This window comes from Aplidium turbinatum, chromosome 2 (genome assembly GCF_918807975.1).
Source record: "Aplidium turbinatum chromosome 2, kaAplTurb1.1, whole genome shotgun sequence".
Lineage (NCBI taxonomy): Eukaryota > Metazoa > Chordata > Ascidiacea > Aplousobranchia > Polyclinidae > Aplidium > Aplidium turbinatum.
In genome coordinates, this window is record NC_137473.1 from 48,656,488 (window position 1) to 48,671,773 (window position 15,286).

At 37.2% G+C, this 15,286-nt stretch overlaps 2 protein-coding genes and 2 non-coding genes across 4 annotated transcripts in view; 2 read left to right on the forward strand and 2 right to left on the reverse strand.

Moving 5' to 3' along the window:
- The first annotated feature begins 2,247 nt into the window (after window positions 1–2,247).
- On the forward strand, window positions 2,248–4,825 carry LOC145765021 (uncharacterized). The gene has a single exon (XM_082576754.1). The coding sequence runs from the start codon at window positions 2,357–2,359 to the stop codon at window positions 3,236–3,238; it is 882 nt and encodes a 293-aa protein (XP_082432880.1). The 5' UTR covers window positions 2,248–2,356; the 3' UTR covers window positions 3,239–4,825.
- Window positions 4,826–10,033: 5,208 nt separating this feature from the next.
- Window positions 10,034–10,105, reverse strand: Trnaa-ugc (transfer RNA alanine (anticodon UGC)). The gene has a single exon. It is a non-coding gene; the product is annotated as a tRNA-Ala (tRNA).
- Window positions 10,106–10,110: 5 nt separating this feature from the next.
- Window positions 10,111–10,192, reverse strand: Trnas-gcu (transfer RNA serine (anticodon GCU)). Its single transcript has one exon. It is a non-coding gene; the product is annotated as a tRNA-Ser (tRNA).
- Window positions 10,193–10,407: 215 nt separating this feature from the next.
- Window positions 10,408–15,286, forward strand: part of LOC145764360 (uncharacterized) — a 64,508-nt gene continuing 59,629 nt past the window's right edge. The window contains exons 1-2 of the mRNA XM_082575977.1: window positions 10,408–10,447; window positions 11,188–11,757. Coding sequence (XP_082432103.1) covers window positions 10,408–10,447; window positions 11,188–11,757 — 610 coding nt within the window. The remainder of the gene's footprint in view (window positions 10,448–11,187; window positions 11,758–15,286) is intronic.

Below are 15,286 nucleotides of genomic sequence, written 5' to 3' on the forward strand. Positions count from 1 at the left end.
TTAATGCAAGAAGAATGCTAAGTTTTGACACCCTGTGCTGAGCAGCTTCGCCTGGCATGGAAACGAAGTTAAACTGAATTTAAAAAGTAACAACAAGTCACTTTACATTCACACAGTCCTATGTTGTCAAAATTATACAAAAAATTATTCACACCGTCACTTTATTTTGGATAATTTCATTAATACAAAAACAAAATGAAGTTGATTTTTACGACGCCTCGTAATTTAAGTGCTTTTTTCATAATTATTTTTTGTGTTTCCTGTTTATACGGACGGTTTAACACACATTCTTTGAATTTTAAAACTGTATTTTATGAGTAATTATGGAAATAAGGTGATCAATCATGCGCATCAAACATCTTTTTAGCACGTGTTGCCAGTTATAAAATTATAATGGAATTTGAAGAAAAAGTGCAATTGTTTAGTTCAGTTGTTTTGCTTAAGAATGGTCAATAAACGTAATTTAATTACGCAAAGGGAAATATTTGAAAACGAACCTTTTATTTTTAAGAAAATTTTTTAACTATATAACGGTTTTAAAAAGGTATATCAGATGGGAGAATTTGTAAAACTTTTTTTTTTGCGAAATTTTTTTGTTGGCGTCTGGCAATACCGCATCTAGTATCTAGTTTCAACTTTTAATAGTTTGGTTCGTCCAGGTTCAGGGTCAGGCCCAGGCTTCCACTTGTGAGAAAATTTCTTCATGTCATTTGAGGTAATCTTACTTCAAAATTAATGAAAGAGGAAATGAACAACAGTGATGAGGAAGTAAGAGAATTTGTAACAAAATTCTCTTCGTTTAGGATTACTGGAAATACATGCCTGATTTCTATAGCCTACCGTAGTCTAGCCTACTTGCAACTGTACTGTAAACGAAAAACTTCATATTTCACATTCTTCAGACTTTGCAAAAAAGACTTTTACAGATTTTTTGATACAAGCAAGCCTGGCTATCAGCTATCAAGTTATCTTTTAGATTAAGTTGTTTCTAAGATGGCTTTAGATTTGGTTTGCACCCATAGATTATGCAGTAAATGTGAAAACCATCTACAAAAAACATTAAAATTGAGATGCTGATACAATTTGCTGATCTTTAAATTTTCGTTTACAAGTTTCCTTGCTTTCAGCAAAACTTTTTCTTAAGAATATGGCAACGATAAAAAAAACATCATTGCAATGAACTAGTTGGGGTAGCAAGGATATGGCTATAGCATATCAGCTGGGTAGATTGTTTGATTGAATCTTTATCCTCGGACTGAGAAAGCTTCTTGCACAGCTTAATCCTGACAGTTTCGCATACTTGTAGAGGCTTTGAATCACTGACGCAGGCCCGGTCACTGAGATTGACAGAGTGAAGTTTCTGATTGTTGAAGTCTTGTTGCTGGGAAATTATTCCATCCATTAGATGCCGCTGAATGGAGAGCGGTTCCTAACGTGCATTGCTTAAGCGCACGACCTGAGAGTTGAACCAGCGCCGCTTGATCTTGAAGCTTCTTAGTTCATGAAGCCACTTGCTAACCAACCGAGCTATCGTGGCGGAAAGACTAGGCTATCGTATATAGACTTTTAAGAAAAACCATTGGCAAGGGAGTACCGGTAATAACCTAACTGATTCTGTATCCAGAGTGGTTAATGCAAGAAGAATGCTTTCATTTTCTTTACAAACTTTCCATTTTCTGTTTTCCTTTAGTAACATTCTTTTTGCTGTTTATTTTCTACCCTCTGAAGTCTGAATGTGTGAGCTAGATTCAAAGAGAAGTAAAACATAAAATTTTCACGTCACCAAATAGAATTGGCCTACTACTTTGTATTGTCCACATTGGTGAAAAAATAAGTTGATGTGGATCGTGGAAAGTTTGCATAATGCAGATTTTTAAATTTAATAAAAAGTCAACAGGTTTTCTTATTTGAATCTCCATAACTAAAACCGCTCAAATCTTGGTTGTTAAAACAGGTTCAAATAGTTGTTAATAATGTTTTTTAGGATTATTTATTCAATTATACCAACATGTAGCAGAAATCTTCTTCAAAAACCAGTGAAAAAGCATGATTACATAATACTATAGCAATAATTGTTCATTTTCTTAATTTAGCGAGGAAAAACAATGAGCATTAAATAATTAACATGGCAAGGTGTTGGAAAGTTTAGCTTGAGACCCTTATTTTGCATAGCCTATATATAATAAAAAAGTTAACCTTGGATATCGCAAAATGCAAAGTAAAAAGCCAAACAATAATAATCATGCAACAAACAAAAAACATAAAAGGATTTTTCTTTTGTGCAGTAATTATTATAAAACAGATAGTTAGACAATTTTTCTGCTCAAGAACATCAGTATAATATACAATCACAATAATGTCCAGGAATGATGATAGTCCTCCACCTCTTGAAGATATGAGTGTATTGGTAGATCGTGTCAAAGAAAAGAGTGAATCAAAACAAAAACAAACAGTTAACTTAGAAACTTCACAACATGAAATCCCAAAATCTGCCTCAAGTACTGAGGCCAATCATCAAACCAAACAAAATCCTAAAGCTTCTGCCACTGGATATGGTGGAATGAAAAAGGGATTTTTATTTGGAAATAAGTCTGGGGCAAATAAATCACTGAAAAACAAGAAAACTAGTGATAAAGTGAACAATTCTGCCAATGCACCGGATTATGTTGTCAAACCAAAGAATAACCCTCAAAGTGAGTTAGTAATAGATGAAGTACAAGCAGCAATGGATCAAGTCAAAGGGGATTTCTTAAAGAATAAAGAATCATGGCTTACAGATGGCTTGATAAACAATGTTGAGAACAATGAAAAGTTGTTAAAACAACTGTCAGATCCAAAGTTTTCCCAGGCAGTTCAATGGATGCAGAAAGATCCAAAAGCAGCAATCGAATATTACAAGGATGATAAAGATGTTCAAACATTTTTTCAAGAATTTTCCAAGGTTCTTGGAACTCATTTTACATCACTTGGAAATGGATCAGACACGGGTAATGTCTCTTCTAGCAATGCTTCTGTTGTTAAATCTGAAGAAGAGGAAAAAATGGACAAAATTTTAGCTAACCCTGAAATTCGACAAATTTTATCAAAACCAGATGTTCAGAGTTTACTGCATGTTTTGCGAAACAATCCTGATGAAGGACAAAGACTTTTTCATGCATCAGATGCTCATTTCAAAGCTGATGTGCAAAAATTAGTGGCAGCTGGACTGTTAAATTTTGAATCAAGAAAAACAGTTTAAAATTATCCACTGGTTAAAGATGCCACTTTAATTTAATTTCCAGTATTTTTTATCTTTATTACACATAGTAATTGTAGTTTTGTGTTTTTTGACAAGTTGGTATGTTTCATTTGTGACATTCTTTGTATGGTCTATAATATAATTATATATTCCTGAGTGACACTATTAAAAAATAAAAGAAGTTGCACCAACCAAAAAAACATGTTTTAATGACTTCATAAGATCTTCACTTTTTTCCTCTTTCATTTCATTATGTAAAGTGCTAGTGTATTGTGATATTTCAATAAAACAGCAATTCAAGCCTCCAAAACTATCGCACCGGTAGGTGATGTTTGGTCACCGGCTTCCACAAGTCAACATTTCTTCACTCTGTTTGGTCGCTCGAAGAATAAAGAAGCTATGAGGCCTGCAATTAATTGTTGATTGCTGTTTTACATATCTTACGTAGATTACGTATGTGATCGCAAATTGTTCTTTATTATTTTTCAATACATCACTCATTGAGTCATTAACGCATAGAGTTCAGTCACATTCGGTTAATTCTAGTGTACACCCATTGTGTATACAGTATGACCAGAAGCCAAACCAGAGGAGGTTGTTGACTCTGAAATTCTTTTTTAAGATAATAATGACATGGTGTAAATTGAGCCTATAATATCTCACTCCAGTTTTTTTCAAAGAAGCCCGGTCTTCATACTGAAACATCAGGGACCAGGGTCCGCCAATTGTCTGCAGTGACCCCCTCCATTTTTCTCTATTATTAGCATCTTTAATTTTTAAGTTTTTTTTTTGTCAGGTCATCCTCCACTAAGCCCTATAATATATATTTATGTTATTTATTCAATTTAATTATCACACTGTCACACTCGTTTTTCAGGGACTTGCAGTTCACACACTTGGCTTTGGTACTAAACATACTCAACCAGTTGTTACGTCTACCTTGTTCGATTTCCCATGCATGCTAATTGCTTTTGATCATTCGTCATTACTATCTACAAAGATTAGTTCTAGCAATATGAAACTGAACATGCTGTTCTGAATACTGTGTATTGTGTAAGTAGAGCTTAATGGTCATCTCATAAAGTCATTCCTATTTTCTGTGTTGTGTTGTAGTGTTGATATTGTGCGTTAACAACTGCGACGAAGAAATATTGCTAGTATGTACTTGTCCGCTATGTGTGAAGCAAACTACCACATACGTAAACAACTAAACATGTTTACGTTAGAACATAGTTATTAACTTTGCTGGTTTCATTAAGACGGATCGATAAAAACAGTAAATAAAACAATGTTAATGGGTAAATTTTATTGATTTCTTTATGGAATTTATGGAAATGGGCTTCATCACTAAAGATGATTTTTTTGTGAAAAATCCTCATCGATTTGTCTTTGCTCGTGCGCCCAAGCGGCGAACGTACGACGCTTCAAATGGTCAGCAGGCTTGAGTTCTTCTGTCAATTGAATTTTGTAAGCGTGTAGAGATAAATCTTGCGTCAAAATTCGATGCAACGTGGTTGCGGAGAAGTTCAATTCCTGCGCACGATGGCGAATAGAGGTGCCTGGACTCTCGGCCACATTCTCGCGCACTGCAGCCAGGGGCGCCGGAACGATATTTGACTGGGGGGGCAATATTACGAAAAAAGGGCACTTTTGTGTACTAAAAGGCCAATTTTTTTTAAGTTTTAACATAAGATATAGCGATAATGCTAATCTATCAGCTCACTAGGTATTGAGTAATGATAGCCTACAAGTGTCCGGTATACAAAGAAGGGCATCATGCTATGTTATAATGATGTAACCTAGGCTACTGTCAAGCCTTAAAGCAGCCTGCGGCCATGACCGCTAAGTAGTGCTTAAATGACCGCCTGTGCTACCTCCTCAATCGGCCAAGTTTGGCCGTCGGTCTCTTCTAGCCAATTCTTTAATAGAATGATCGTGGATTAACTGTCGAAAATATGTAGTGTCAAAGAGTGACGCAAAATTAGGTCAGCGCGTCATAATCGCCACTGTTGCATTGTACGGGAATATTTTTTATTGATGGAATATATCCATCTGCGATCACCAGCGCTGCAAGTCTTGTTTGTAATTCCCGACGTTTATTTTAACAAGTCTTAATCCGAAGTGTTAATTTACATCGGCTGGCAATATTGTCGTTTTTATGGCGATTCGATGTTGTCGGACATTGAATCGTTGTTAAAAAGGAGAACTAGGTTAGTTAACATCCCAGGGGAAAACATTTTTTGAACATATTTTGCAAAAATTATGCTTCTTTTAGGCTAGTAATGTCCTTCACATCAATGAAATACTTATTTTATTACCTTGCCGTCATCGTTAGCACATGTCGAACGTTGTTTTTCGTTGCTAAAAAGAATTCTAGGGGAGTGGCGAACTTCTTTAAAATCAGCCATATTGGAGACACTCGTGCGAGTGTCGTTTACGGTTGGATGGTCCCGCAGTACTGGATTACAATCCTGATAAAGCAGTTATTGCGTTGCGCAACGATTCTATTGTAGGACGTCGCCCAGGCCCAGTCTTCAACAATGCTAAGTGATCATTTTAGCATTGTTGCAAGTTTAATTCTATTTACTTGTGCTGTCGTTATTTTTATTTTGGCCTCCAAGCACGCAGATTTGGCCGCCGAGAAAGAGCTCCCGGTAGGCCACGATGGCTGCCGAAAAAAAAAAACGAGTTTTAAGGCCTGAAACTGTGTTGCAAAATTTTGTGCCGTAAATATTATTTTGAGGCAAAAATAAAAGATTATAATAAGGCTAAAAGCGAATAGCAGAAATTGTTATATTGCAAAATGTGCAGTAGCTTACATGATTTTAAAAAGGCACCATTGCCCCCCCTGCCCCTCCATCTGCAGAAAAATTGAGGGCAGGGGGAGCATCCGCCCCCCCCCCGCTTCCGGCGCCCCTGACTGCAGCAATGTTTTCAGCTGAACGGCATAAACGAGCACGCAATGGTGTTACTCTCGGTTCCCAGGTTGCATCATCTCTCGAAACAGCGAAGTGAATTGGCCAGCAAGATATCATCATCTCTCTAAACAGCGAAGTGAATTGGCCAGCAAGATATTTTTCACACATAATTGTCAAGTGCCAAATAACATAATTCCATAATAAAATCTATAAAATTTACCCATTAACATTGTTTTGTTTACAGTTTTTATCGATCCGTCTTAATGAAACACCCTTTATAGGCTAGCCTATAGCAAAAGGTCTACAATTTTTTTACTACTGCATCACAGTAAGTCTAGTTATTGTGGCGTCATACAACTTGTGCCTACGCAGGTACAGTACAATCATTTGGTTCCTTCAATTTAAGATTTATGTGACATGAGTGAGTAAATGATGAACGCCAAATGCAGATGCTCTTTTTTACCATTATGTTGTGATTTGTGAATAAGAAGGAGTAATCCAGAAGGACGCATCGTGCCGCAAACATGTTATACAGAAACTGCAAACATACGGTTTTCGGGGCCTTCCATTACAATTGTTAAAAAGCTATATCAGCAATCGTCTACAGCACACGGTCGTCAATGGAATCTCTTCAAACTCAAGACAGGTTACCTGCGGTGTGCCCCAAGGATTGACATTGGGACCCCTTCTTTTCTTACTGTATATAAATGACTTACCAAATTCAACAAACATGAATGTTAAACTATTTGCTGACGACACCAATTTTACGATGAGCGACAAATGTGAAATAAATTTGCAGAACAATGTGAATGCCGAAATGCAAAAAGTTTACAACTGGTTGAAGCTTAATAGATTATCATTAAATTTCTCAAAAACTGAATACATGCTAATAACAAATAAAAAACACATAAAAATTTTTAACATTAACCTTGGTAACACAAGCATTCAACAAAAAGATCAAATAAAATACCTTGGCGTTTACATAGATAACAAATTAACATGGAAATATCACATAGATAAAATTTGCGGAAAAGTAGCAAAAGGTTCATGGGCGTTGCTTAAACTCAGAAATTATGTCAACACAGACACTTTAAAAGATGTGTATCACGCTTTGATTTACTGTCATTTGCAATATTGTATTTCAAGCTGGGGAAAGGCCTGTGACAGTGCACTGGATCCATTAATAAAATTACAAAAAAAGGTTATAAGAATAATTACGAAACAAAATTACTATGCTCACACTAATTTTTTATTTTTCAAAATGAACATCTTGAAACTAAAAGACATACATAACATTGAAATAAAAAAACATATGTACAAAGTTCATATGAATGAGTATCCGTCTACGTATTGTGATTTATTTACAAATGCTTCATCTATTCATCAGCATAACACAAGATATCAAACAAGCAACAATTATTTTATAAACAGATCAAACACAGAATTTGGCAAGAAGTCCATGCAGGTATTGGGACCAATGCTCTGGTCAGAGGTTCCAAGTAGGCTAAAAAACTTATCATTTCATTGTTTCAAAAAAGAGATCAAAACGTTAATTTTACAAAGCTACAGTGCATCGTAAGTGATATGTTATGGAAACCAACTTGTCAGTTGCTTCGGAAACTTTATTATTTTCTGCTTGCTTCATGGAATTTTGTGTTTTGGCCTACGTTATCATCAATATGTTTTTTTTTTTGTGCGTATGCTGTTGTTGAAGCGCGGGAACGTTTCAATTATTATTTTTCTCTTGTAAGCTTATTTTAAATAGCAAAATCGTAATTTCCGTAGGGTGGCAATTGACTAGTAGACCGTATGGTCGTCTCGTTGTCTCCCTGTCGGTATGGGAACTTGTGTAACTTTTGTACTGTGTATATTGCATATTTCAAACATGTACCTATGTTCCTGTTACTGACAAATAAAACATTGATTGATTGATTGATTGTCTAAAGTTTATTGTAGCCTTCTACTTTCATGGTTTTGTTCGTTAACTGTTATAAAGTAACAGATAAGGTTTTCAAAGTAAGGGTTAGTTAATAGGAAGTGGCTGCATTTACGGCGCCGTAAATACAGCCGTTCCATGCTTTTTTTAATCTTTACGTCGCTTTTACTGCGCATGCGCGCTGTTGCTGGAAAAAAGTGCGTATATAACTTCAGCCACTTCCTAGCAGGGGCGCCGGAACGATTTTTGACTGGGGGGGCAAGATTACAAAAAAAGGGCACTTTTGTTTACTAAAAGGCCAATTTTTTTCAAGTTTTAAGTTAAGATATAGCGATAATGCTAATCCTTCAGCTCACTATGTAGGCTATTGAGTAATGATAGCCTACAAGTGTCCGGTACACAAAGAAGGGCATCATGCTATGTTATAATGATGTAACCTACTGTTAAGCCTTAAAGCAGCCTGCGGCCATGGCCGCTAAGTAGTGCTTGAATGACCGCCGGTGCTACCTCCTCAGTCGGCCAATTTTTGCCCCGGTCTAGCCAATTATTTCATTTCGCAATAGAATGATCGTGGATTAAACGTCGAAAATATGTAGTATCAAAGAGTGACGCAAAATTAGGTCAGCGCGTCATAATCGCCACTGTTGCATTGTGCGGGAATATTTGTTATTGATGGAATATATCCATCTGCGATCACCAGCGCTGTAAGTCTTGTTTGTAATTCCCGACGCTTATTTTAACAAGTCTTAATCCGAAGTGCTAATTTACATCGGCTGGCAATATTGTCGTTTTTATGTCGATTCGATGTTGTCGGACATTGAATCGTTGTTAAAAAGAATAACTAGGTTAGTTGACATCCAAGGGAAAAACATTTTTTGATCATAAGTTATTTTGCAAAAATTATGCTTCTTTTAGTAATGTCCTTCACATCATTGAAATACTTATTTTATTACCTTGTCGTCACCGTCAACACATGTCGGACGTTGTTTTTCGTTGCTAAAAAGAATTCTAGGGGAGTGGCGAACTTCTTTAAAATAAGCCACATTGAAGACACTCGTGCGAGTGTCACTAGATGGTCCTGCAGTACTGGATTACAATCCCGATAAAGCAGTTACTGCGTGGTGCAACGATTCTATTGTAGGACGTCGCCCAGGCCCAGACTTCAACAACGCTAAGTGATCATTATAGCATTGTTGCAAGTTTAATTTTATTTACTTGTGCTATCGTTATTTTTATTTTGTATTTTGGCTTCCAAGCACGCAGATTTGGCCGCCGAGAAGGAGCTCCCGGTAGGCCACGATGGCTGCCGAAAAAAAAACGAGTTTCAAGGCCTGTACTGTGTTGCAGTTGCAAAATTTTGTGCCTTAAATATTATTTTGAGGCAAAAATGAAAGATTATAAATAGGCTAAAAGCGAATAGCAGAAATTGTTATATTGCAAAATGTGCAGTAGCTTACATAACTTTAAAAAGGCACCATTGCCCCCCTGCCCCTCCATCTGCAGAAAAATTGAGGACAGGGGGGGCATCCGCCCCCCCCTGCCCCCCCGCTTCCGGCGCTCCTGCTTCCTAGTTAATAATAGTTATTGAAAAATAACAATTAAGCACATCTCTACCATGACCTAGTATTCGAGTTTTCAAAACAGAAAAGCTTCAAATGCACAAGTTGCGCAATCCAATATATGCAATCAAAGTTATGAAAACCTTTTTCTCAAATAAGAAAAATCACAACTTTAAGTTGATTAGGGAGCACTTGCCTCTTTCATAAGATGCTGTGCTTCTGAGTGACTCCGCATGCAAAAAAGGTTGACGATCCCTGGTGTAGCTTAGATTTAGCCATTTTGTGTTTGATTCCATATGTTCCCATAAAGGCTATCTGCAAAAAATAATATCACTGCAAAAAAATAACATAAATAAATAATGATTTCTTTAAGAAAAAACTGTGGAGATGCCGGGGATTGAACCCGGGGCCTCACACATGCAAAGCGTGCGCTCTACCACTGAGCTACATCCCCACTTTCGACGAGGATGGGATTCGAACCCACGCGTGCAGAGCACAATGGATTAGCAGTCCATCGCCTTAACCACTCGGCCACCTCGTCGCGTGTGCTACGTGTCTAAACTAAAGTAGATAAACCTGATAGCTGTCCTTATAGAATGCATCTAACAACAAATTGCACCAGTGAAAAATAAAAGGAATCACGCTGTTCCTGATCTTTAGGCTACACCTTATCTTTATTTTGTAAATTTATAATTTTCTTTAAACTTTCAAAGTGAAACATTCTGGAAACTTGTCACTAGTATTTGTTTTGATGCAATGCAAAACGTAGGGGAGAGAGGGGCTAAAAGTCACACGGGTAAGTTGTCACAAGCCTGAGTTTAGCGCACCCAGTGTAATAAACTTCTTTCTGGCGTCATAAAAAGCGAGTACTACTTCCCTGGTTACACGTTGAGATCGGCCATGTTGGTTTAAGCAACAGAAGTGAACAAAATCTAGACAACAACCTGTAGTGATTTTCTGCTTCTTGCAAAGACGAATTGCCCAAGGTAGGTATTTTGATACAACTTAAACGTTTCTGAATATATGCGGAATCTTTTTGTTTCTGTTAGTAGTGACTAATGTCAGTAATATATGGATGAACTTATCGTTTAAAATGCTGAAGCATGTTGACCAAAATTTGGAATTTAAAAACTAAAGATGCTTTGAGGTAAGTTGTCACATTGTGTGACAACTTACCCCGAGGTTCAATACTAATACTTCATTAACCATCTTGTTTCAATCAGAGTGTATTTCTGTAAATTCTGTCATAAATAAGCTAAACCTACTGTATTACCAATAATTCTTGTTTCTTTCTCATATAAAACCAGTACCGGTAGCTTATATTTTTGCAGATGCGGAACTACCAAAGGAAAACTGAACGTGGACGGTATTCGAAAGACGCGATGGAGGCTGCTGCAGAAGCGGTTGTGAATGGTGGCCTGAGCATCAGAAAATCTGCTAGCAACAATGATGTTAACTACAAAACATTAAGTCGTTGTATTCCAATCTAAACCACAAGTCAAGCCTTGTTTGAAGACACACATGTGCCTTCTTCAGGCTCCGCCTCATCTACTCAAATCTTAATTCCTCCACAAACTCTACGACCATTTGGGCACCTCAAAGCAAAGAAGAAAAGCTCCAGGAAAAGGGAGAAGAGAAAATCTGAGATATACACAGACTCATCTGTTATGAAAAGGATGGCAGAAGAAAAGAACAGCAAAAGAAAAGGGAAGAAAACAGCCGCTAAAAGAGTGATAAAGTTTCAAAAGAAGACCAAGACTCCAGCACCAGAATCATCAAGTGAGGACAATGAAAGCTTAGATGAAACAACCTTGTGCGATGATACCACCGATGAAGACTCAGATTATGAAAGTTGTGTCCAGACACCACTTAGTCTTGATAACATAGATATGGACGACCACATTGTTGTGAAAGTCGAAAGTGATCGAGCCACACAATATTACGTTGAAAAAGGTTTAGACTTCACCAAAGATCAGATTAAATCAAACTTCATGCGGAAAAAATGCCTTGATAAATTTGGAAACATGCAGTTTCATTTTCCTGAAAATCCTGATACTTACCTTCATCCACTAGAGGATGTTGTCTTCAAGCTTCCAATTCCACTTTGTGGACAAACAAAACGAGAAGCAAACTTGTTTAGCTTTCACTGCTCTCAATTATCTGAGTACAATGTGCAGTAGTTTTGGACTCCACACAAAAGCCAATTTTAAAAGTAACAACAAATACCATACTTGTAAAGTGAATACTATGTATAATTGGCTTTTTAATGGAGCCTATCTGTACTATCTTATTAATTCCATTGTACTGCATCCTAAATAAACTTTACGCGTTACAAACTGCATGTGACAATTTACCCCAAGGTTTGTGACAACTAACCCGGAGGCGGGGGAAAAAGTCTCACCTCAGTGCTCATTCAAAATGTCGAAAATTTTTGATAAAGAATATAGTTATCTGGAATATTATATGTACTTCAAGTACTCGAAGTGCGACACTAAACCTTAGTTTGTAAATGTTTATGAAATTCCCACCCAGGGCGTGTAGATGGTTCTATTAGTAAATTTTGTGACTTTTTGCCCCTCCTTCCCCTACATAGGCTAAATCAAAAACGTAAAGTATGCATCCAATGAGAGAGTGCGAAAGACAGTGGCCCTAAAAAGGCGTAGGATCAGGGGCGCCGCAACGATTTTTGACTGGGGGAGGGGGGGCAGGATTATAAAAAAAGGGCACTTTTATTGCTGAAAGGTCATTTTTTAAGTTTCAAGGGTACGGTAGCCTACTTTTATTGCTGAAAGGTCATTTTTTAAGTTTTAAGATAAGATATAGGCTAGGCCTATATCTTATCTTATAGCAATTAAATTATGCTCATTTATCAGCTCATTGACAAGTGTCCGATATACAAACAACAATGGCACGGAAGGGCATCATACTATGTTATAATGATGTAGGCTAATCTACTGTGATACAGATTTTTGTGTCATGAATATTATTTTGAGGCAAAAATGAAAAATTATAATTGGGCTAAAAGCGAATAGCAGAAATTGTTATATTGCAAAATATGCAGTAGCTTACATGACCTTACAAGGGCATCATTGCCCCCGCTGCCCCCCATCCACAGGAAAATTGTCTTCCGATGCCCCTGCGTAGGATGTCGTCGAGTCTGCACTCTTTCATTCAAACAGTTAGCCTGTATGAAAGTAAGTAGGCTATTGCGTTTGTAGCGAATTGACACATCAAAAAAGAAGGAAAAACAAAAAATAATCAAATACGGACGCAAGAAATGCAAAAAAATAAAAATAATATTGCTATTGGACATGAAGTCTGGTAGTAAGTCGCTTCCATTAGCTCTTGATTTTTGAAGAAGTGTTTTCGCAAGTTTTACTGAACAATTTGTAGGCTAACCTTTTTTCATGTGTTGATAATTTATTTTTTACTGTCAGTGGCTAAAAAACTTTTTATTTACAGAAGTAGTGTGCCTGCTTCTGCACACCTAGTGTGTCTATATAGCATATGAATATGTTACGCTAGTTAGATTTATTGTTATGGAGGTGGTGGCTGACTAGATGGCTGTTTATGGTCTTACGTTACCATTCATAATTGAGCCATAATCTAATTAACAGCGCCATAAGAATATTGCGCCACAATCTAATCAACAGCTGTAACTTACAATGCATTGTTTTTAATTTTTATTTACCCTACTCTCAGGCGCGGATTTATGGGGGGGGCCCAGGGGGCCCGGGCCCCCCCCGCAATTTTGTGAAAAATTGTATGCTTCCGCATCAAATGGTTTGATATGCTTCTAAACAGCTGATATTAGTCCCTTGGCATCACAACTGATGAAAATGGTTGTTTTAATGTCTATTTTCTAGCATATCGTATATGTCGTAGTATCATTGTTCATATCTGTTTAGCTTTTTCTTTCTTTTTAATTGATTTTCAAATTTTCTGGCCCCCCCCGAAAAAAACTCTTAGATTCGCGCCTGCCTACTCTGCTTGTTTGGGTAGCCTATAGGTAGGCTTACCATTATACGTCCCGTTTTAGGCGGGATAGTCCCGCTTTTTAACGTCTGGTTGTCCCGGCGTCCCGACCGGTCAGCCAAACGCCCCGCTTGGGCGTTCAGCCAGCCAGCATAATACACGAGCATTTCCAATTAGCATGTTCTCGTTACTGTTGTTGCTGTGTAGCGCCTACCGGTAAAGAATACTTTGCAAAGAATAGCCTACTTGAAATGTTTGAGGGATTGAAAAGTTACTTCAACTCCCAAAAAGGTTGTCCTACTCTCATGAAAAATGCTTCGAAGAACCAACACAAGAGCTTTATTTGAAATTTGTTCATGGGCAGTTGAAATACTTCAACGAGACTATTCTGGATTCGATTCGTATATGGATCTTTATGATGGTTCTTATAAAGATGTGCTTCCTCATCTTTGGATCGATCTAAACAAAGAAATATCCTGAGTGCGAGTGTGTGAGTCTGCAGAAAAGATCAACATGATGTTTGGGAAGCAGGTGATCAACAGCGACTCTCTTTTCGACTAACAAGTACCAGTGAAGAGGCACATGTCTGAACAATGTAACGAAGAGAGCTGGCAAAATGCGTCTTTGGAACAAAAGTGGGTTGAGATGTTCAAAGAATTTGAAAAAAAAATGCATACGCGTTTCAAACTTTCAAAAGCTGATAAAGTTCATATTTTGTTTACCGGAACATCCGCACCCGTTGAAAGAATTTTTTTCCATCATGAAGAGCATGAGGTCTGAGAGCAGAAGCAGGATGCTGGAGCAGAACGTGAAAGCCATTATCACATGTAAAATCAATACTGATTGGTCCTGCTCTGACTTTTACGAGAATGTAAAATTGAACAATGTCTTTTTGAAGAAGGTGTTATCTACAAAAAAGTATGATTGGGTGAATAAGTAAATTCGCAAATACTTGTACGCAGTGTTGGGTAGGCTACATTCAGTGCAATTGGGAGTTACTTATGGACTTGAAAACCGCAGGCTATTTTATTATTCTTTCTTCCTTTTGCTTTAGGCTACAAAAAAAATCTAAATTCGAATTATTTTGTATCGTTAACGTCAATTCCTTTCTAGCGAACTGAAACCGATATTTAGACAGAGAATATGCGCCCAAACTCTCGATGACAATACGGTCAATGAAGACAGTCGGGATGGCTTTAAATGTAGGCCTATGTAATAATATCGTAAAATGTAAAGTTAAAATATCACAGCTAAGACCAAAGTGGTCTTGGTCTTTGGAGGCGTCCCGTTTTGAAGTCACAAAAATATGGTAAGCCTACCTATAGCCTAGGGCCCTAGGCCTATATGTGGCGTTATTGAAACAAAATATCTTTGACTTGACACAATTAGGTCCTTTAATAAAGAAATTAATTCTTTCAAATTCAAGGGTTTGATTTCAAATTCAGTTGGTTCAAGAAATTATTTAAATTCAATAGGCCTAAAAAGGTTTAGCCACTGACATTATGAAACAGCTGCTGTTGGTTTGAATCTCCATCCTCTGGCTGTGAAAAGCCAAGGATACAGATTCAAACTGACAAATTCAGATTCAAATCGACAGATTCATCCAATGTCACTTTCTGTTCTCAAAAAAAATAACGTCTAAGCAAAACGGATACCCAGT

Coding starts and splice junctions, on each gene's coding strand:
- LOC145765021 (XM_082576754.1), top strand. CDS start 2,357: ATGTCCAGGAATGATGATAGTCCTCCACCTCTTGAAGATATGAGTGTA.